General features: G+C 45.1%; 1 protein-coding gene and 1 long non-coding RNA gene across 2 annotated transcripts in view; both read left to right on the top strand.

Annotated features, from left to right (window-relative positions):
• LOC135383348 (uncharacterized) overlaps positions 1-24,171 on the top strand; it is a 499,267-nt gene that overhangs the window by 156,952 nt on the left and 318,144 nt on the right. The window lies entirely within an intron of this gene.
• The window catches only part of LOC135383347 (uncharacterized), a 285,601-nt gene that overhangs the window by 136,130 nt on the left and 125,300 nt on the right, over positions 1-24,171 (top strand). Inside the window, exon 5 of the mRNA XM_064612843.1 lies at positions 22,443-22,558. Within this exon, the coding sequence (XP_064468913.1) occupies positions 22,443-22,558 (116 nt within the window). The remainder of the gene's footprint in view (positions 1-22,442; positions 22,559-24,171) is intronic.

The raw sequence follows: 24,171 nt of genomic DNA on the forward strand, positions 1-24,171 counted from the left end.
GTCAAAAATTTTATGAGAATGATCAAGCCTGGGGAAAAGTCTGTGAGCCCGTGGGCAGTAGATGGGATGGGGGAGGTCAGTGGCGTAGTATAACCTATGAAGAAGTGCAAGGCTGTATATCATCCTTCTGGTTCGCAAAGGTGCCCGAATCAATGTGGATGTTCCTGAAATTAGAATCTTATTTCGTTACACTTTGAGATTACCGTATGCTGGTTACAAAAAATGAAAAGCACCATTGCTGACTTAAGTTATTCATCCGAGGGAAAGTAGTTACAAACAAACAAACAGTTTCACATTCATATGCAGCTTATTTGCACAAAGGCATTTTGAGAGTTTATCCAGTACCTGATCCCTACATTTATCAGAACGTAGGCTCCCAAGGAAAACCACACGCAGGAAAGTACACAGTCAGGTTCTGATTTCAGGATTCTACGGTTCTGAGGCTGGAACACACACAGACGAACAAACACAACACATCCACGAGGTACTTCCTCGTTGATCGTAATTTTTCAACCCTCCGATTTCACGACCAAGGCAGCCCTGCAGGAGAATGGCGATGTCCGCGATCATAATATAGCAGGTGTCCACCGTAGCTGGAACCAACACCGGCAACTGACTTGGTGACTTACAACACGAATTCAGAGTTCGACATACTCAAATTTGACAGGCGAGCAGCAGAGCAAAGCACTAACTGCAGTGTCAACAGAATCCTGATGGCCTACAGCAAGCGATCCGTCCAGACTGGATACTCTCGTTCCCAGCCCACCGCAAAGAGCCACACCCTGCGGTGAACTATTTTTCAGACGCGGTGGCCAAAAGCCTTCGCTGGTCTGAGGCTGTCGTGCTTGGGGACCAATCAGAGACGATTTATTTTGAAGGTTTGAATCTGAAGCGTCTGTATCGCACAAGTTGATTTTTAAGGCTTTATCTTTACAACGTGGATTTTTCGTGATTTATTTTGAGGAGTTTATTCAGGAAGTCTATTTTGCGAAGTATAAACCAGAGTGATCCCCTAGCAGACGCGACAAGATTGCGCCGGTAGCCGCTTTGTTTCTGTAAACTGATTGCGCAATGACAATACACAGCGCGATCAGCTACTGCAATACCGGTTACGAGTAACCGGATTGGCTCCCCGATCGGGCACGCCGAGATCACGAAGTGACAGTCCCCGTTCACTTGCATACAGGTTGTTTATAGTCACTAGCAGACGCGAGAAGATAGTGCCGGTAGCTGCTTTCTGTTTTTGTAAATTGATTGCGCAATGGCAATACACCGCGCGACCTGCTACTGCAATACCGGTTACGGGTAACTCTATTGCCCCCCCCCCCCCCTCCGATAGGGCACGCCAAGATCACGAAGTGACATTCCTCGTTCACTTGCATACAGGGTGTTTATATTCACTAGCAGAACCGAAAAGATTGCGCCGGTACACTCTTAGAAATGAACTTCACCACATAGCACGCTCCTAGCCAATCGTCATCCCGAATGACAACGTTGTTGAAAACGGGAGGAGGAGCCTATTTTGTGCCCATTATGCACGGCACAAAATAGGCTCCTCCTCCCGTTTTCAACAAATCTAGAGCGAGAACGTTGTCATTCGGGGTGATGGTTGGCTAGGAGCGTGCTATGTGGTGAAGTTCATTTTTAAGAGTGTAGCTGCTTTCGGTTTTTGTAAACTGATTGCGAAATGACAATACACCGCACGATCTGCTACTGCAATATCGGTTACGATTAACCCGATTGGCCCCCGGATCCTGCACGCCAAGATCACGAAGTGACATTCCTCGTTCACTTCCATACAGGGTGTATATATTCACTAGCAGAACCGAGGAGATTGCGCCGGTAGCTGCTTTCTCTTTTTGTAAACTGATTGCGCAATGACAATACACCCCACGATCTGCTACTGCAATACCGGTTACGAGTAACCCGATTGGCCCCCCGATCTTGCACGCCAAGATCACGAAGTGTCCTCGTTCACTTACATACAGGGTGCTTATACGCAGTAGCAAACGCGAGATGATTGCGCAGATAGCTGCTTTCTGTTTTTGTAAACTGATTGGGCAATGGCAATACAGCGTGTGATCTGCTACTGCAATACCAGTCAGGAGTAACCCGATTTATACTTTACAGTGTGGTGTATTGCCACTGCGCAATCAGTTTTGAAAACTGATTACCAGATGTCTGATGGGTTCCCGGTGCGTTTCATGTTCCGTGCCGCGTGCCAGAATGCGTGAGTCCTTCGCCCCCGCCTGAAAGAACAATTCAGTGTGCAGTTCCAATGTTCCACCTACGAAAGCAGCGATTGCACCGCTGATTTCGCCCCTAAGTGTTACGGAAGCAGCGCGCAACTCGGACCAAGAGCAATTCGGAGTCTTTCACTCTTTGGAGTGGTTCACGCTAGAGCACTTCACAGGCCCGGGCTTACCAGAAAGCCCGAGCCCAGGCTCGGCCCGCGGACCGGGTCGGGCAGGGCTTTGCATTTCTTATGCGGGCCATGGCCGGGCTCAGGTTTCAGCCACAGGACCAGGGCCGGGCACGGGCTTGAAAACGCCTGCCATGGTCGGGCATGTACGCGAACACATTTCACGAGACTGGACACCTGAATTTTCATGTCACTTTTTTTTTCCATTGGGTATGGGATATCATGGTATTCTCGTCTGAGAACTATCACTTTTTTATATCTGATCACGCTTATTTCGTGTAATCGGTCTGGATTTCACACGTGCACTCACACAGATTGGGGGGCGATTGGTGTGGCAGGCGCGCTGAGAGTCCGCACGAGGGTCAGTTAGGTTAGGTGTTCTGACATATTTCGTTCGTGTGAGAGTTCGAGAAAGGGGAACTAACACCGGTGCATGCGCAATAGAGCGGAGATGAGTCTCTCTTGAACCGCAAGGCACATGCATATCGCCCACGCGCCGCCGGGCGCTGCCTTCCCAAGCAAGCAAGCACAAAGCACAGAGCGGCTTGCCGGCAGAGAAACATCGCCGCTCCGTTCGAGTGAACCTCCTCACTCTCCACCAATTAGCTGCGTCCTTTTCCTCGCTGCGCTGTGCTCATTAATAAATCTAAGTACACCTCCCAGGCAGCACAGCGCGACGGCCCAACGTCGGTGCGCCGGCGGCGACCGACCCGACCGGGTCGGCTCCCGACCATGGTCCGGCATACGGTTTGCAACACGGGGATGTTAATGGTCCGTTATCGGCAGCCTGTATCGTACCCCAACGATTTCCCGAGGTGCAGCCAATGCACACTTGCGGGTACCTCCTACCCCCCAAACAAGAGTTAATTTGCGCGATTTTTAAAAACAAAATCAATATGTCATTGAAGAAAACTCTTTATTGCATCATAGTCACAAAATACATGGGTTCTTTAATGCATCACTTCACCAGCAATGGAAGAAAGAGAGTTACATTGAAAGTATATAACCACCAGTCCCGCATATGTACTATTTACTTCACAGATATTCACTTAACACAGGTTATATGGAACAGAGATAGAAGCTGGAACTCGTTACCAGTTAAGTTCTAACTGTTGAAAGATGGAAGCCACTGAAAAGGTTAGCCAGAACCAGGGATGGGCATAAATACATTTTTTGAGTATTTAAATATAAATACAAAATACCTTGTTGAAAGGGGTATTTAAATACTCTTCATAAATACTTTTCAACACGAGTATTTAAATACAAAATACAAATACAGTATTTAAATACCGTAACTACTACCATAAATACTGTGAGGAAAATATCCTTTGGAATTACAGAAATAACGATGATCATAACAACAGATCAGCAACGAACAATAGCATTTATTTGTTAGATTATCATGGCGATTTTAATATTAGAAGTTTCTCGAAGACTGCATGTCTTAGGCATCTTCTGTTCGGCCGTACAATCAGATTCGTAAAGGCGAACAGCATCTCCACAGGTGCCGATGAACAAATGCTTGAATTAAATTTGACAAAGATGATCCGTACAACAAGGTAGTCGGGTAGTCGCGACCGTTGTCCGCAACAACAGTGAAGAACTTGCCATCTAAAATGGTTTGTCGCATGCGCATGCTGACGCAAACACGGCATAACTGCGCCCCAAATTCGCCCTTCTTGCCGAAAGGTCAAATGCAAAGCGACTTTAAGATATGAAGCAGTATATACTGTATTTAGGAATATTTATAAAGTATTTACAAGAATAAATACCGGAAAATTGTTATTTAAATATAATTATAAATACATTTTTCGCGTCTGTATTTAAATAAAATATAAATACATGTATCTATATTTTAAATAATATTTTAATTACAATCTATTTAAATACTGCCCATCCCTGGCCAGAACATAATTGTAGGCCGGTTCCACGTTAGCTCAGGGACGTCCTATGGACCTTCTGAATTTTCATGAGTTTTCATATATATTTAGACGCTCATCGCAGATGATGATCAACATTGGTAGAATTAATCATTCGAATACTTTCCGTGCAAAAAATCGAGAAATCCAGCCCTGAATTCGATTGTTGCAATTTTGCCGTGTTTGCACGTGTATACATCCTGAGTCCTACAAGATATCGTAGCGCATTTTTTTTCTGTGCTTTAGTATACCTACCTGCCAGCACTCCGAGCGCAAATTTAGGCGCACAGGTGGAGCACTGTATCGTATAAAAAGCGGCGAACATGCTCTGTCGCGCACTTTTGTTCAAACTTCGACGCTTCTTGCTCTGGCTGTCGATATCTCCGACACGTTCGTATGCAGTGGGGCCGCGTTTTAACGCGCTAATCAGTAGTATACGCCTTTGGAGAAGAAGTTTTTGCGTTAGGTGAAAGGCCTAACATCGGGCCATATCCTGGGAAAATATATACGAAATTAAGTGGGACCTTTTTGAGAAATCCACGCGCAAAATCCACGTTTATTTCGAAATATGCCTAAACATTTGCATATTTAAGCACATGCCGCTAGGAAGTATATGCAGGATAGATATATCAGATGAAAGAGCATTAAAAGATGAGTGAGCTGATACCAAGTATTGCGATCAGGGACATCTATAGCCAGAGATATCAGGCGTTGAAATCAGGACAAAAGTGCGCGAGAGGGCATGTTCGCCATTTTTTATAACACACATAGGCATAATAAAACAGTATATCTTAACACTCGGGAGGTATACGCGTGCAAACACGGCAAAACTGAAACATCAGAATTCAGGGCCAGATTTTCTAAATTTTTTTGCACGAAAGCTATTCGGCAAAAATGTTGATCATAATATACGATAAGCTTATAAATATCAAAAATACTGAAGACCCAGGAGGTCGATGGGACCTCCCTGCCTGAACTGACGTGAAACCGTCCGGTAACTAAATTTCAAACGCAGTTACACGTAATAAAACGTAATGCAAATTGACGTGAAGTTAAGCTACTTTAGAAATGTAACAGGTTACCTCAAGTTATTTGCTACTCAATATATATACTTTTCAGCTCTTGACCTGTCTATATGGTTAATTCAGACCTTGCTGTCACAATGGGCGATTCAAGACGTTTCAAAATAGTCTTGATATACAAAAATGATATCAATATCTGCTACGACAAAAGAAGCCTACATTTACGGGCCTCTTTAGGAAGGGATTTGATGATTTTAATCTCGTAATAAGGCACATGAAAAAGGAGCACAAAGCAAGTTTATGCTCTACGAGTTGTCCCCAACATACATATTGTAGAACTGTGCAAAGCTTTAATCCAGCTACTCAGTGCCCTCTATCATTATCAATACACTTCTAATCGTTAAGATGCGCGATACCTGAGCTTCCTAATGCTCGGCTAAAACATAATTTGTAACATTCACCGTGTAACCGGAGTTAGTCGCGCCATGCACGTGCCATCTTTCATCTCAAGTCATGGGGGGAGGACTCAGCCTGCGATGTTTGTAGACCAGGATTGAACAAAAGGAACTTTGAACATTCTTCAAGTTACTTTGACGAACTTAACCCCCCCACGCCCCGAAACAAAAAAAAAAAAAAGGGAAAGGAGCGAGCTCTTCAAGAAGTTACTGGAGCCCAAAAGCAAAGAGCTATGCAAAAAGTTACTGAAAATAGCTAAGCAGAGTAGCCTAGTTACGGTATCGAGTTACTGGTAACGAGTTACGCCCAACAACATGGAACACATGAACAACTTGAGAATCCGTACTACATGTGGCATGATCGTTCTATACCTTCTTTTAAGAAAATAGAAGAAATATTCGCGCACCTTTGCTAATACGAGGACAACATACAGACAATTTGGGAACCACAATCTAAGGAAAAAGGCGTGAGAAGGTGGTAACTTCCTTAGTTACCACCTAAGCCAACATGATAAGGGGTGTAAAAAGCTGGTAAAAAAATTATCATCCATCCAAATTACAACAAAAAGGTGTACGCCCCCCTCTCTCACCGAATCAGAAGCGGTAACCCTATTATTCGTGGCAGAGAGTGAGGTAGCAGGTAGAACTTTGCAACCTTTTAGGCACAACATATGCGACAGCTATTACCTCCTAAAAGGTCCACCCTTTTTTCTGAGAGTGCAGTATGGCACATGTAGTGTGACTCGTACCCTTGTCTTTAGGAGAAATATTAATGTATCAAGAAGATGCCTTTTCTTATGGCTTTCTTGCTAGGAAGGCCTCTTATTATGGATACCTGAAGTTCTTTTAAACGAAAAACAACACAGCATACCAGACTGTATTCCTTTCAAGCAATCATCACAGCGCGATAGGTCATAGTGTTGTAACCGAAGTACGGGGTGGATTCTGAAAGCGGAAGATAGCTCGAGGTCAGGGTTCCACTGAGAAAAGTACACCACACCACATGATGCACACGTCATTGAATACAGACCAAATAGCCAAACTTTTTTCAGCCAGTTTTCAGCATGACATGACAAGATCCGCTAGAAAAATCTTGCCCATCATCACTGTCTCTGAGGCAGAGAGCTGGTGGTGGGCACTTCGGTGATACCTTCATCAAGGCATTGATTCCTTTAAGCACGCTCTGGTAGTGGTCCAGCATGACATTCTGAATGAAAGATCAGGATAGCTTTCATCCACTCTCAGTTTCAAAGAAATTGACATATCATGCGTCGATCACATTGCGCAAACGGATTAAAGCGGAATAATTTATTCGCTTCGGAGGTTCCTTTTTTTCTTTTCTTTTTATTTAGACTGACTCCAAAAACCAATCTTGAGCTGAAGTCCTCCAGCATTCCAGTTTTGTACGCACGCAGGAGATGAAAAGCACAGCTGCAGCACGCAGTCATCCTGAGAAATGGGTACATTTCATTTGATGTCAAATACACAATACATACGATTCCACACTTTACTGAACCATATTTTCACCAAAACGGAGTCCATTATCCTAAAAGCAAGGCATAAACCACAATGGATCACTGAAATCGGAACTATGCGATGCTAAGTTTCGAGAGAAGCCTTCTAGAACGGTGTCACTCATGTTGAAAAGCATCTATGAGTAACATTTATCAATGCGAGGAATACCACAAAAAGATATAGCACTTACCACTCGATGAATCGCTTAAAAATGTTGGAATTCCTAAAAAGTTTCGGGAGCACGGCCGGATACATTCGTTTCTCGCAGCGAGAGCGACGGGGACTCCGACAGTGCAAACACGGCTGGATGATCGAGGAACATCATTGGCCAGATTCGAAACTGTCGGTTACGTGATTGCATCACTCGGCGCCTGACTGTCTGGGAAGAGAAATCCGTTGCTGCACCCCGGTCATGTGACTGATTATCGTGAAGTGATCAGATCAGCATCGGGGAGCGATCTTATATTTTGGTCACATGACCAAGGTCAGTCCAGACCGGGAAATGATCAGAGCAGCATCGGGGAGCGATCCTATATTATTGTTTACATGACCAAAAGGAGACCAGAGCGGGAAATGATCAGGGCACGGTCGGGGGACTACCTTATCTTCTCGTATGTTCTACCTCCTCAGTTCCCACACCGCTGGGAACCAGTCGGGCACTATCGCCCGTTCAGGAGCCGGAGCTCCCATTGCGTTCCCATTCTTTTCCCGAGGGTTTGTGCTGCCTGGGCTCCGTGTCTCGAGAACACATAGACCAGAAGCGGGCTGGGACCGGGCCTGAGCATGAAAACAGTCGGGTACGGGCTGGGGGGAAATCTGTAGAAGACGTCGGGCCGGACCGGGTGCGGGCCGTAGCAGCGGGGCCTGGGCCGGGCACGGGCCTGAAAATTAGACCCGTGCAGTGCTCTAGTTCACGCACACAATACTGCGAGGGTCTTTCATGCATCCCTCGTTTTTTGTTTATCCCCATATTGTGTCATACGATATTTGTACCATTTTCTCACGGTATTCGAGCAACATCCTACTGTTCTGTTCCCCTGGTTCTGTGCGCAAACTGTTTTGTGTGTTCTGAAAAGGTTACTCCACAGGGGCATGTACAGTGCTGAACAAAACGCTGGAACACGCTCCTGCGCATTCCTTACTCAGAGTGCCACACTAGCAGCGAATGGGAGCGAACGGACTTACAGACATGTGCCTAGGTAACCCAGTCACCTGTGTGCAAGTTCGTACGGTGCCATTCGCTAGTAGCGTGTCTCTGTGTGAAGAAATGCACAAGGACGTGTTCGTAAACTTTTGTCCAGCACTGTACCAGGAGCCACATGACCTATGACCATGATCTTTTCCCCAGTAGCTGCCTTCTACAATTTACCTCCACCTAATATTTTAAAAAAAGAGTACATAAGGTGCTGTACGAAACGACATATGCTCTTGTTTGATTATGACCATAAGGCATCTGCTGGCAACCAGGCATTTTTTCATATATTCAAGACATGTTCAAGAAATTATGGGCAACAATGACAATTATGTCATAATGATACAGTGGCATAGCCAGAAAAATATTTCAGGAGGAAATATTTATGAGGCCTTTACATGGGGTGGAGGAGCCCCCTCGTCCATTTTGGGGGGCACTGCGTTAGTGGTTATGCCACTGCACGGACGTCACAATGTTGTAAGCATGTGTCATCCTGGGCATTCGAAATTACTCAGTGTGTAGATTCAGAATCAGTATAACGGAAGGGTAAGCAGCAGAAGTTACCTGCAGGCTTCATGCTGAAAGGTGTCTGCGCAAAGCACTTCCGCTGTGCGCGGCGACGTCGTTGGTTTAATCATACACGCACGTCAATTGCGGGCACATGGAACACGGCAGCAATCTGAAAACGATACATTTTCTCGTTATATACGAGTAATCAAAAACGGACTGCTATACCTTCCCACATGTTTGGATTTGTCGTTTGTAGGAAGCGCTAGTAGGGGTACAGCACTTGACTGGTCACATGTAAGCCATAACGCGAGAGGTGCCGATATCCCAATTACGCGCTCATAAATAAAGTTTAAAACCATGCACACTTCCCCATGCAAATGCATCAGCATCGCGAGATACCATGCCCATGTATTCACGTTCAGTGTAATGTGAAATGATGTGTAGGAATGAAAAGAGATGCCAACATACCTGTAATCCAGTGTCTCAGAAGATTGCTTCGATTTTCTGGCAGCTACCATTGAATGCAATGCACTATCCACAAGTTGCGTTTCGGCCAGGGTTGAAAAAATTCCGAATATTTTTAAAAAGATCTTGTCCAGTGTTTTTTTTTTAACAAAACCCGGATATTTTTGGAGAATATAGACACGCCTAGAAATGGGGGGTGACACAGAGATTAAACGCAAATGGGTTTTGCTGTTCCTCTTGATTTCGAGTGTCCTTCAGTAGTTTCGGTTTATGAAACTGCCTGTCCCAGTACATTGAATGAGTTTCCATGTTTTCCGAAAGGTAGAGTTTCATGCACGCGTGGGTGAATGGTGTAGAAACTACACGCCCGGATTAGCTGTCGTAGTTCAATTACAATGCCTCCAGGAAGCAGAAGAAAGCCTCCCCCTGAATGGGCAGAAGCAGAAGAAAACGTGAAAAAAGTTAAATCTGAAAAGTTCAAAAAGTTAAGTTACAAAGTTAAAAAAAGAAGTTAATCTTGCGCGTACCTGGGCTTTTGCAAACAGTCAATTCTACAATAAAATAAAGGAGGAGTTTTCCGTGTAACGTTGAACTAAGATTGTCTTTCACACCGTCTCTGGACAAAATCTATAAAAAATCCGAATTAAATTGTGTCTATAAAATCCAAAAAATCCACCGGATAAAATCCATGTGGATTAAAGCCAAACAACCCTGGTTTCGCCATTCTCATTGCTGCCCATTTCGCAAGCGTCATGCTTTCCCACGTGACCTCCTTTTAGCCAGTGCAAATTACTCGCGTCATGGACATATACAGGGTGTTTCACGAAAATCCCCCGATTGAACAATTCGAAAACGGCGCTACCTATCGGGAAACTTTTTTTTCTCGGTCAGCATGCTTTATGCGCCAGCATCCTTTATGAACAGCCAGAAACTGGCTGTTCAGTTTCTCATTTGCACGCGCTCATTAATTAAACATCCTGACTTTTTTGTTTTAATTCGCCGTGCTTTGGTACCTGTGCCGTAGCAATGGTCACTCTGGGACAGTGCCAAACCAGTAAGAACATAGCTTCGACTTTTAGCGATTTTTTTGAGTAATTAACTGGTTTCGGGTAACAATTTCTTCCACGGAGCACTGCAGGAATGCGCTCTTTGGCAAAACTATCCTGCGTTGAAATTCATGTTCATCCGCTTGCCTTGGTGGCCTGGAAGCCACAAGATAAGGAAAAGCCGTGAGCGAGGGTTTGGTATGGCTTCTCGTTTTCTACTAAACTCGTAAACACTAAAGTCGTGTGATTGGATGGGCCAGACAGCGCGCTTTTGCCGCCATAATGACAATCACTTGCCAAGTTATTTCGCGCTTGACGAAAGTGGGTTGCTGTTGACGTGTGTAGCATTGCCACTGCATAAGGCCTTTTGTAGCGAAATACGATGGCTAGGAAGAAGTAATTTAATTTTATAAAACCACAAATAGCTTTATAGTCATTTGCAAGTAATTGCCATTATGGCGATAAGATAAATAAATTATCGTTGACTGAGGTAGGTGGTGTTTCTTGGCCAGTGACTGCATGATGCCTTGACTCCAAAAAACGTCACCACATTGCCAATATTCATCTAGCTCTTCACAAGTAGCTAACTCCACATAGTAGCGTGCTTCACAGCAACATCAGCACTAGCTTGTGGGTGTACACATTACACAATATGCTGCAGTGTTTGTCTCATAATACGGGTATATAAGGGCCCTAAGGGCACACTTCATGGCTTACACCCTGCTGAATGTGTGTCCATACCTGCCTGCAATATTGCATGTCAATGCAGGTTACAATACGCATTTCGACTTTTGGGTGTGATGAGACATCTTCGGCCATATTGAGATTTTGGCTGTAATGGCACACTAGGCGATTAAAGAATTATTGGCAGTCATGAGACTTTTGCTCGTAATGAGACTTGGGCCATAATGAGATACAATCGCGGCGGCAGCGCGCGGCAGACAGCTGATGGAAGTAAGTCGTGTAACGTTCCTTTGATAAATCATAAGTCGTGCGGTACGAATGTCACCAAATTGAAAAGAAGTTATGCGTCAGACGTTCGACCCCAGCGGGTTGGTTTTGTTTTCAGTACCGATTTGGAATGTAGCTTATTTGTTAAATTAGTGCGCAGGCGTCCTGGCACCAACCAGAAAATTTGCTGTCCACGTCCCAACTTTCACTTTTTAGTGACACCTGCAGGCGGCACTAAGACTTTTCATTTTCCAATGAATCAGGTGGGTTGCATCACTTGTGTTCCACTTCTTTTATTTGTATACCCTTTGTTGGATTTTGTGTGTGCGTTGAAGAGGAAAACGAGTTTAAAAGAGAACGATCGGGTAGGCGCGAGGCCTGCATGCGATTGTCACTTTTGCTTCGAAAGCTGTTCGAGACAGTCTGGTTGGCTTCTGGGTCACTAGTAGTTCCCCGTTCGGGTAGAAGAATATTCCATAAGAGAATTTTTTGTGCGAAACCCGGGATTTATTCTCGCCCTTCAACATGGACCCTGAAGCTTCGAGAGAGGACTGTTCAGATTCAGCTAGTGATCGACTGAAGAAACAGAGAGCCGTGATACGTAGAGCTGCGAGGAAAGTAATGAATGAACTTGATGTGATGTTGACCACGGAGACAACGCCAGTCGGTGTGTTTGAGGAAAAGGTGGAAGTCTTGAAGCTCAAAGAGAAAGAACTACAGAAGTTGGACTTGGAAATCGAAAGCCTCATCAGCATCGGTGACCTGGACGCCGAGGTGGAAGGTTCAGCAACGTATCAGGAGCGGATTGCCGTAACAAGGACTAGAGTGAACCGCAGGACAGCGACCACAGGAGCGATGAGACAGATTACCGTAGTGCCATCTTCAGTGGCACCGTCGGCTCCCATTGGAAGGACTCCTACCACAGTGAAGCTTCCAAAGCTGGAGATTCCGAAGTTCAGCGGCGATATTCGATCTAGGCAGTCCTTCTGGAATCAGTTCGTTTCGACGATAGGCCAGAATACTGGACTCTCGCGCATTGACAAGTTCAAGTACCTCAAGAGTTACATTACGGGCAAAGCGGCATCGGCTATCGAGGGGCTCCAGATGACTGAAGAGAATTATCCCATTGCAACAGACATCTTGAAGGAAAGATTTGGAAGCAATTATCTTATTATTGACGACCATATGTCTCGTCTTCTGCACATAAATCATGTTCATGACGTAACCAACGTACAGAAGTTACGAGCAATGTTGGATGAGGTTCAAACCGGCGTACGAAGTCTCGAAGCCTTGGGAGTTAGCTCGAAAACCTACGGTGTCCTTCTCCTTAGCGTACTCAGAAGAGCTGTCCCATCGGAGTTAAACTTGGAATTCATCCGCAAGCACTTTACAACCTCGGAGAACGCCGACGCGGAAGTGGAGACTCGTGAAAGAGGACAGCGGCATAGCCCTCGTCCAGAGCGCCGGAGTGGAAACCGATATCCTCCGCCTCCTTCAGCCTCAGTACTTGCATCAGGCGCTCACCCCGGCCGTCTTGATGAACACAAATGCATCTTCTGTTCCACGGAAGACTACGCATCTGCGGATTGCAATTCATCAATGCCCGTCTCCGAGCGCAAGGGTTTATTGAAGAAGGAAAATCGATGTTTCCGTTGCACCATGCGTAACCACACGTCACGATTCTGCAGAAGCATGAGATGGATCAAATGTTCAAAGTGCAGCGGGAAGCATGCGTCATCCATGTGCGAGGCAAGACAGAAAGAAGATAGAGACCAGACATCAGCAGAAGCAACGTTACAGTCTTCGCTGAAAGTAAAGGACCACGCGCGGTGCGCTCCACAACGAATTATTCTACAGACAGCACAGGCGTGGGCAGAAGGTGAACAGACCCGTCTTCTTGTTCGGATGATGCTAGACGGCGGAAGCCAGCGAGCGTTCATACGTCGTGACATTTCTGAAAAGTTACGTTTGAGAGTACTCGATGAGGAAGATTTGAGCATCTTCACCTTCGGGGATGCAACATCCAAGGGTCATAGCAAATGTCAGAGAGTAGAGCTGTGGCTAAGGAGCCAATATGACCGAAGGCAGATACGTGTGGAAGCACTGGAAGTACAACAGATCTGCTCTGATTTGATGCAGGCTCCACCAGACATAATCAACAGGCATCTGAGGAACAAGGACATGCAGATTGCAGACACAACGCCATTGGGGTCTCGATGCGAGAATGGAATAGGATTCCTTATTGGGTGTGACTATTATTGGGAGGTGGTTACCGGCAATGTACGACGGTACGACGACAAGCTTGTTGCAATGGAGACAATTTTCGGGTGGACATTGCAAGGGCCTGCCGTGTCGTCAACAACCTCAACGGCAATTTGTTCATCAATCGTTGGCATCATGAGGGTGTTCGTTACCGAAAACAACGAGGAGCTATCCCAAAGGATGAGGCCATTCTGGGAGCTCGAACACATGGTATGACCGACCCAAAGACAGAGCTGTGCGACAAAGGCGAAGTAATGCAACGATTAGGAGATTCCGTAAAATACGAGAATGGGAGGTATGAAGTCCGCCTTCCGTGGAAGCAAAACGCTGACAAACTTGCAGACAACAAGGATATGGCACTCAGTAGACTGCGCTGCCTCACAGCCCGTCTTATGAAGAACCAGAGTCTACTCCAGGAATATGACACAGGCATTCGGGAGTATTTGAAGAAACGATTTGCCGAGGTTCTAACAGAGAGTGAAACCGTATCTGAACCGGTTTTCTACATGCCTCACCTAGCAATGATACGGAACGACAGGATAACGACAAAGCTTAGAATAGTCTTTGACGCTTCATCCAGATCTGAGGACCAGCTTTCGCTCAATGACACACTATAAGCCGGCCCAAACTTGAATCCGGATCTCACGACGTTGCTTCTGCGCTTTCGATTGTATAACATTGCAATTCTAGCTAACATAGAGAAGGCGTTCTTGTAGGTGTTCCTTTCAACAAAGGACAGAAACGCACTTCGTTTCATCTGGTACGAGAGTCTTCCCCAACCTGGTAAAGAACTGCCAAAGATGGTCACCTGGAGGATGACGAGGGTGCCCTTTGGAGCCACTTCCAGCCCCTTTCTATTGGCGGCAACAATCCGGTACCACCTGAAGAGAATGATGGATCAGTATCCTGTCACTGCCAGAATGCTTAGCGAGAACTTTTATGTGGACGACCTGGTGACGGGCGCAGATGATGTCGAAGAAGCAAAACGTACATGCAGAGAGGCATCGGAAATCATGAGTACTGCGAAAATGCGACTTCGGAAGTGGACGTCGAATGTAAAAGATGTCCAAGAGTTGATGACGGAGGAGGCTGAAGGGGAGATACATGCACAAACGTCAAGCACGCCACCGCAAAAAGTGCTCGGTGTGGCATGGAACCCAGGGAAGGACGAGTTCCTATTTGACATGGAGTCGCTCCTCGATTTCTTACACAGTCGAAGAGACAACAAGCGATTCGTCTTGCAAGCGGTGGCACGCATATTTGACCTTTTCGGGTTTCTGACGCCGATGACGACAACTGTGAAAATACTCTTTCAAGGATTGTGGCGACTTGGGATCGAGTGGGACGACCGGATCCCGGAGGACCTTTATAAAGGGTGGGACAAATGGTGCAGTCAGCTTCCGGACATTCGTCACGTGTCTGTTCCCAGAAAGTTTGCAGAAGATGTGAAGCTCGCCTGCGTCAAGAAATCATTACACACATTTTGCGACGCAAGCCCGAAGGCATACGGCGCAGTTATTTATTTGATTTGCAGCAAGCCTGGCGAGGAGCCACGTTGTTCGTTGGTGATCTCTAAAGCGAGAGTAGCACCGCTCAAGAAACTTTCGTTGCCGAGGTTAGAATTGATGTCAACGCTAATCGGAGCACGGCTAGCTCATTTCGTAAAGGAGGCGACGGACCTTCAAGGAATCGAGAGCTACTACTGGACGGACTCGACAGTTGCACTTCAGTGGATTAAGAGCAGTGCGGAAAAATGGAAGCAGTTCGTGTCAAATCGCGTGATTGAGGTGCATTGAGGTGATTGTCTAGCCCCGAGAACTGGCGCTATTGCCCAGGAAGAGAAAACCCGGCGGACCTGTTGACGCGAGGTATGTTCCCATCAACGCTGGCGGGTAACCGTACCTGGTGGAACGGATCTCAGTGGTTGTGCAGTCCTAAGCACAGCTGGCCGACGACAAACTCGACACAAGTAGTGAGAGAAGTAGAGGCAGAAGAAAAGAAAGCTTCAGCGGCGCTTCATATAACCGCTGAATCGGAGTTGGTGCCAGTCCTCGACATTAACCGTTACAGTTCCTTCATCCGGATGGTTCGTGTGACTGCTTGGGTCAAGCGCTTTAAAAATAACGCCAAAAGACCTTCACAGAGCCAAACTGGACCACTGACCGCGTTTGAAATCGACGATGCTGAGAAGCACTGGATAAAAGCTGTTCAACGAGAAGTTTTTGGAGAATAAATCAACAACCTGCGGGCATCCCAGCCGTTGGACGGAAAATCTGCCATTCGCGATTTCAGTCCGTGTCTAGATGACGACAACGTACTTCGGGTCGGAGGACGTCTGCAATTTAGCGAGTCTGGGGAGTCAAACAAGCATCCCTTGCTTCTACCGGCCGACCATCCTTTCACTTCTTTGTTAATCGAGAAGGAACATCTCCGGCTGCTTCACGGCGGAATTTGCGACACGCTAGGACAGTTACGGGAACGATTTTGGATAATCAGAGGACGTCAAGCGGTAAAGAAGATTATCAGGAGATGTTTAGCCGGTCGAAAGCAAGCGTGCAAGCCAGCATCTGCACCAGTGCGCCTTTACCGGCTGACAGGGTTACCAAATGCAAGCCATTTGGGGTGACTGGCGTTGACTTCGCCGGACCGCTTTTGTACCAAGAGAGACGACGTGATCAAAAGTGCTATATAGCGTTGTTCACATGTGCCGTAACACGCGCGGTACATCTTGAGCTTGTCACCAGCATGTCGACGGATGCTTTCCTGTGGGCGTTGAGACGCTTCGTTCCTAGAAGAGGAACTCCGACGACGCTTTATTCCAATAATGCGACGACCTTTAAGCGAGCCGCGAAGGACCTAAAGCTCATGGTCAAAATGGTGAAAAGCGAAATCGTTCAAGACTACTTCGCTAACCACAAGATACAATGGAAATACATTGCTGAGAGAGCCGCCTGCGGTGGGGCGGCTTCTGGGAGCGGCTGGTAAGAACGGTGAAAACAACGCTGCGGAAGGTGCTTGGACGGAGTAGCCTCCATTTCGAAGGACTGACAACAGTACTCAGGGAATTTGAAGCATTAGTCAATTCGCGACCCCTGACCTTCACGTTCAGTGATGCTGGATTGCCACAGCCGTTGACACCATCCCACTTTTTAATCGGATAAAAGCTGACAAGTCTTCCTTCACTGAACTCGGCCAAGAATATGTCATCCACACCAGAGGAACTGAAGCGACGGTGGAAGTATCAGGTCGCAGTGACTGAATGATTTTGGAATAGGTGGAGGAGAGAATATCTTCTAGAGTTAGCATCAGCGCATCGAGCACGACATGCGGACTGTCATCACTTGATAGTTGACGACATCGTGCTGATTCATGACGACAAGGTGCCAAGGCACATGTGGAAAGTGTGCAGAATAACTGAGACGTTTCCTGTGCGAGATGGCACGGTCCGATCTTGCAAGGTAATGTTACCGAATGGCTTCGAACTGCGGCGGCCAGTTCAGGCTGTATTTCCTCTCGAGTTGATTGACTGATGATGGGCATCTGTTGCTCATTGCGGGGCGGATTGTTGGATTTTGTGTGTGTGTTGAAGAGGAAAACGAGTTGTAATAAAAGAGAACGATCGGGTAGGCGCGAGGCCGGCATGCGATTGTCACTTTTGCTTCGAAAGCTGTTCGAGACAGTCTGGTTGGCTTCTGGGTCACTAGTAGTTCCCCGTTCGGGTAGAAGAATGTTCCATAAGACATTTACTGTTGCTTGTTATATCTTATTGCAGCCAACCATGCCTGAAGTGTTTGTGTTTATCAAATGAAGTGTCCTTACTCCATTGCTTTCCATTGCAAGTGTATATGGCAGTACATTTTGTGTGTTAATGAATATAAATTTATCTCTTGGTTCAGCTGTTGTATTTTGGCCACAATTAAGGTGTTCTGCCAGGATATTACATTACATTCAAGCAGCGTCATGTGTGCACCAGCACATTCTTTTTCTCAGTTTTGTGTTATGGAAATCTAAATCCTAAGCTTATGTTTTTTGTTCACAAATGACCTATTCTTCTTCCACAGGCTTCAAGGATTACATTCAAGCAGCATCATGTGTGCAAGATTATATTTTTTCTCAGGTTTAAGTAAAATAAAGCTGTCGGCTGTTGTGTTTTGGTCACAAATGTGTCGTTGTTCCTGCAGAGGCTGGGATTCTGGTGCATTCAAGTGCAGAATATGTTGTGTACTGTTGTTGGTACGACCTGCAGCAGTATATGGGGTTTCCTTTTTTCCCCCGTGTCTCGGGTTTCATGTTGTTATTTTCATATGCAACTCATTTTGCCACTGCTGGACAGCATGGGTGAAAACAGATACTATTGTTTTCGATCCCAGGACATGGGCCATAAATGCTATACAGCAATACTACATAATGTAATCTAATAGTTGTTCATTTTCGGACAACTATTAAACGAGATGAAGTAGTTTTGCTGTGTATGGTATCTGTTATTGCCACAACGAATAGAGTACGGTACTCAATTAGAAATAAAGTATCATACCATAAATCATTATGACAAATGGCAGACTGTGGGAGAGCGTCATTATAACGGGGAAATGTTTTTATAGTATTGGCCTCAACACCAAACGCACTGCTGACCCACCACAACTCAATGCCAATGCTCCGAATACTGATTAGCTCAAAAAGGGAGTGTATGCCTTTCTTGCACTAACTTCATCTTATGCAAAGTCGTGCAAAAATGTTTTCAAGTCAATGGGGATGGAGAGGATACCATTCAGGACTCTGGTTAGCCTGTATTGTGTTGTGCATCATTTTGAAGAGTATGGGTGGTATAAAAGACTATTCCCACATTCTCAGCAGCGTCCACTAATAACCACAATAAAGTAGACTATATTTATTGTAAGATATATTTGTGGCAAGGCAAAATGTCTGGAGGTATACCTGTCTCAACATGGACAGGTGCCAAAAACAGCGTTTCTTCTTCTTGTTTGTATGTGTCTAAAAATATGGGTTCCAATGAAAATGACATATTGTTGTCTGCCTCTTGAACAGCACTAACCGAGTGCCAGCCTCCACGGCATGTCTATCACATACCAAAGTGATTAACCTGCACCATAGGTACCTGCAATGGTGAAGAAGAGTATGAACCATCTAGAGCTGGTTGTTGCAAAGAAAAGTACTCTGATTTGTAAACAGCGTGGTGCCTGGCTGTGCCTTCACAATTCTACATATTGACAAAGTTTCAGGAAGAAAACATAATAAAGGTTAATAGCGGAAACCCCGAGACGAGAGATAGGAAGGGGCATGCACAATGTCCCAACGTTGTGTGTGTATGTCCCTTGCTGTCCCTCGTCTTGGGGTTTCCTTATCATGTATACTTATCACCAGCTTGCTTGCTATGTAACCATCCTTTCATTGATAAAGATCACTTTCATGAACTGGACTGCAGCCAACATGCTCTGAAGAAAGAGACGAATGGAATGGAATAGGATTTCTAGGCTGCGTTTGGTCATTGCTTTCTGAAAAATGGAAATTCACAATTTCAGGACAGTGGCTGCAGTGGCAGTATGCTTGTGTTCTCACCCTGGGTGTCCACTGGGTGCGGTTGGCAGTGGCGGATCTATAGAGGAGAAGGAAAGGAAATTCAATATATAAACTGACGTTTTGGGAGGGGCGATAGCCCAACCGTCCCCTCTCACCCCCTTGAGTCTGCCACTGGTTGTTCGTCACCTGTAATGTGCTACCAGGCACATGGCTACAACAAACTATATTCGTATTTGTTTGAATATAGTTGGTATAGTGCATTGTTCCTGTTTTTCTTTTAATCTGTGTTCCCTGGAAAATATAGCTAAACATTTTTTCCACTCTGAAAGTCTCTTGTCAACTGCACTTCGATTTTCACTAAAAGCCACGGCCAAACCAACGTCGAAGGTTGACTCACGATAACCCCATTCAAACTGGCGCATTCAGCCAAATTCAAACTTCGTAAACTTCCAAACTCACACATTAAGCGCCCTTGGTAGTCGCCATCCACTGGACCTTTCTCGCCCTGTGACCTTTTTTCCAAACGCGGGAGATGAAGACTCGGCCGTTGTGGTCACCCGCCTTTCGATGCATATAGCATTCAGATGTTCTGGACGTTTGATGCTTATGAGCGGCTTCTCCCCTCCTGCTCATTTCCACCAAACGCTTCAAACCACCAACTTTTTGTTTTCGGTGCATATGGGCGTTTGGAAGTTTCGAACATTTGTAGGTTATGAGCATGATGCATATGAGCTATGATTGTTGTGCGATAATACATGTATTGCCGACCAGAGCGTCCCGAGGATGTCAAGATGAGCTCAAGGCCGTCAGCCTTGATGAGCTGCTTGCAAGAGAAAGGAACATTTCACCCGCGCACGATAGATGGCATTGTCCACTAAAATGCGCCTGAAGTGCGCGTACGCGTAGCCACCGTGGTGCGGAAGACAGGATGGCGCATGATCGGTCTCTCCCAACTGATTGTACCGGGTGTGCTCAACCCGTTCCCGAAAAATCTTTATTGAGACCCCTCTCAGGCCGGATGGAAGACTCGTACCGCAAGCTGTAGGGCCAAGGGCACGTAAAAAATTAGCTCTTGATGAGGGTTGAAGGAAAGATAAGGAGAAACATGACAGTAAATTTTGTCGTTTCTGTAGAGCATTCTTTCGCATCTGTAGAGCGCTTGTTCCGTATTGGGCGTAATATGTGTTTTAAAAAAAACCGGACACGCATTCGGTTAGTAACTTCAGAAAGCAGTTGTTCCTGCGAGCTAATAAAGCTTTTCGGAACTATAGTTTTCAGCTTCACGCTCTTCGTATTCTTTTGATAGCGAATTCCAACTGTGACATCAAAGTATCTTCAAAGTAACGAGTTATTTTTAAAAGTATTTAATACTGTGTCTTAAATACTTTTCAAGGTTGAGTATTTAGTATTCTACTCAGCTATTTTTTGCACGCTGCTCAGTAACTTGAGTATATTGTATAAGCCTAGTTGATACTGCCAAGTTGATAGGCAGGAGAGTGAGGCATCATGGCAGACTTCATCATTGATTGGCTTGTTCATTATTTGCTGGAACAGTTGCCATTTTGCTTAATATTTTTCCCGGAGCAGTGCACAAACTATTCCAGTGAATCATGTTGGGCAGTTTGGCATGACAGCACATTCTCCTGCCTATTAATATTTTCAACATCAATATTTTGTATACCGTCCTCCATGATGTTTTTTAAAATGTCCTTAAAAGGTCACATATTATGCATAAAAGAATGTAGCGTGTACCAATTCATTCTAAGTTTGGTACGTGCAGATGTGTGTTCGCCTTAAAAAGTTTCACGCAGTCTCAGTGCATATATACGACGCATGTCTCATTTGCAGTTTACTGCACATCGGTTTCAGCTATGTTGAAATCGTCAAATCTGTCACATTGACGCTACATCAGAGCGCCTGCTGTAATTAACTGATACTTTATAATTTGTTCACGTATCCCCGATTAAAATATAATTTTCAACGTCATATTTCAGATTAAAATGTCGTGTACTATGGGAGTATCAGACGTAAACACCGTTTTCAACATCTCACTTTACACTTTTAACGAAACACGAATCATCTGTTTGTACATGTAGACTGGGTTGCGGCTATGGCACCTTCGCCCGTAGCATGTCTTTTGACGTGAATTCGTCTTTAAAATCTGCACCGAGGAGGAGTGGCTTCCTGGAAAGCCGAGAGGCACGAAAACTGTCACTTTCCTCACTCAAACTCTCAATGAGAGATTACATGACGAAGGGGGTGAGGACCCAACCCGGCCTCATGATCCCTGGTCTCTGAAAGACTGAAAGCAGCAGCAACAACAACAACAACAAAAAAAAAAAAAAAAGACTGCGTCGGCCTTCCTCTCAGCCCCAGCGTGTGCGGCACGTGTTTGAAGATCGCTGTCAAAATTCTGATTCACTCTTGTCGTCTTGCTGAGTGCATCTGTATCATTTGCTAATAGTAATAAAAATAAAAATTGAGGTTTTACGCCGCGAAACAACTGAGAGCATGAGCGACGCCACAGCGGTCGGTCTGTGGATTCCTGTCTCGTTTGAGTTTCCAGAAATGTGAAGTTAGAGTCGATTCGTCTATACAGCACTACGGCACAGCACTCCACGCCACAATTTGGGACAGTCTGTAGATAGGTGCATGAGTACATCGCTCTTGGCGTATATGATCAGGGAGTTCGGTTTGAGTTACCGCCGACTACGTTTGGAAGTGCTCTAATAGATTTGACATTTGTGAGTAGCATGACTTACGTAACTTAATTCAGTTGCCATCGCCCCGAGTTAAGTGAGAGTAGTGCGTCTCGTTCACAGATGCGATTGTAACTCTGATGTGCTAGCTGTTACGTGTTCTGTTCTTTGTGAGAGGTCATCGTAATGTATCTGTGAAATAAATGCGCACTTGTCAACCGATGTCTGTCCTTTCCGTCTCCCGTGCGAGACGTACGGAAAAACCTTAGGGTGGTAGCCCAAGTACTACCTAACCTTGTATCTTTACGCGCTTTTACGAGATACATTGTTCAATGACTGGTTCTTTTATAGCTCCGTCATTTCAATTTGAATGTAGACAATTCATACATCAACCACATGTCACCATCTCCCGTTCATTAAATACTACACTGCCACTGTACTTGCAGAGATTCAAAGCGGTACAGAAGAGCAAGAACCCGGAGTATGGTTCCGTCGTCATTGGAATTCGAGGAAAATACGGCCTGGCACCAAGCTTCGGTTCCTGGATTCAAGCTGTTAAAGAGTAAGACGGTATATAGCAACAAGTAGTATGAGCAGTCCCACTCTTAAGAACTGACAAGCTTAATGCTGCTTCGAGATTGGACCACAATTTGTGTATCCAGCATGTCCAGAACGAGTCCAGCGCCGTGCAATTCCCCTTCGCTGGTTGAAGAGTCCCAAGCGGTCCAGATTAGCCACAGACATACCCATACAGACTGACTTGCCTTGTACAAAAATCACTCGAGCGCTCGAGAATATCCGCGCTTATGTACGCTCTCCATTGTTGTCGAGGTGAAGGCTTCAAATTATGCTGTCTCACCTCTTTCGCACATATAGCGTAACAAGCCATTGAATTGTAATAAAAAAACTACAGCACCTAGAAAAATGGGTCAACGGCATTTGTTCTTACTAGGATTTTGCCACCTCCTGATGTTTTAACCTCACAATCGTGGGGTAAAAAAGTACCACTTCCTTGGCAAATTTCCGAGTTCAGTTCGCAAAAATTTACATCCTGTATATCCAGGCAAAGGCAAGAGTAGCCGCCTGCCCCCTGTCTGAAATATTGGCGGTTACCTATCCAAGACTTCGATTTGTCACAGATCAACGGGGCACAGTTCTGATCAGTATATGTTCTACAGTAGTATTAAAATTAAGGCCTGATATTAAACGGTAGGAATAACTTAATAATTTGCACTTGGTAAACAAGGAAATCAAAACATCGAACAATGACAAGGGCGAAAACCAGAAGGCGAAAAAATCAAAATACTGAACTCTCAGAAGGCCGAAAAGTCAGAGAACCAGATTATCGAAAGGCCGAAATATAAGGAACCCAAGATACGAAAACTGTTATTTCAACTGCGATAAAAAATAATTACCTCTACTAATTTAGCAGGATAGACTTGTTTGGAATTAATCACGAAATAAATAATTTCTCCGAAGTACTTTGACGTATAACGTACTTATATTCTATAACGTACTGACGTATAATGTACTTTGGATCACTGACGGGAAAACCAAAAAGGAAAAAGGAAAAGTAGACATATGAAACACTGTGTTATTTTATGTGTTTATTGCACTCGGGGGCAATCACGTTCGGGTCACCAAATGTAGAGAAACACCATCTGCTCTGCAATTCATTACATGCTATTCAGTGGCATTCACCCAGGAGCAGACTTGTACACGTTACTAAAAAAAAGTAATTGATTACCGTTACCGTTACCTTGTATGAAACAGTAATTTTTTACCGTTACAAATTACTTGCCGGAAAAAGTAATGAAGTAACGCCTTGAAAAGTAACGCGTTACTTTGCCAATTACTTTCGATATCTGAGAAAACGATATAAAAAAAAGATAGAAAAAAGATATAGAAAAAAAGATATCCACAAAAAAAAGGGAAGGAAACTGAGCAAAAACGAAGCGTTGAAACTGCTGCGAAGCTGTGAAAAATGTGTCGAGAGGTTGAGAGTTTTGAGAGTTCTGTGAAAAGAGTCCCAACTGGAACTCCCACAAATGACTCATCAGGTTCACGGTACAACCTAGAGTCCAACTTACTGCATACGGGCCGGGTTACGGATAGATAGTGCACATGAATGGGGAGAGGACAGTGGACTCAAATATACACTACACGTGCGGAACA

The sequence above is a fragment of the Ornithodoros turicata genome, chromosome 2 (assembly GCF_037126465.1).
Source record: "Ornithodoros turicata isolate Travis chromosome 2, ASM3712646v1, whole genome shotgun sequence".
NCBI lineage: Eukaryota > Metazoa > Arthropoda > Arachnida > Ixodida > Argasidae > Ornithodoros > Ornithodoros turicata.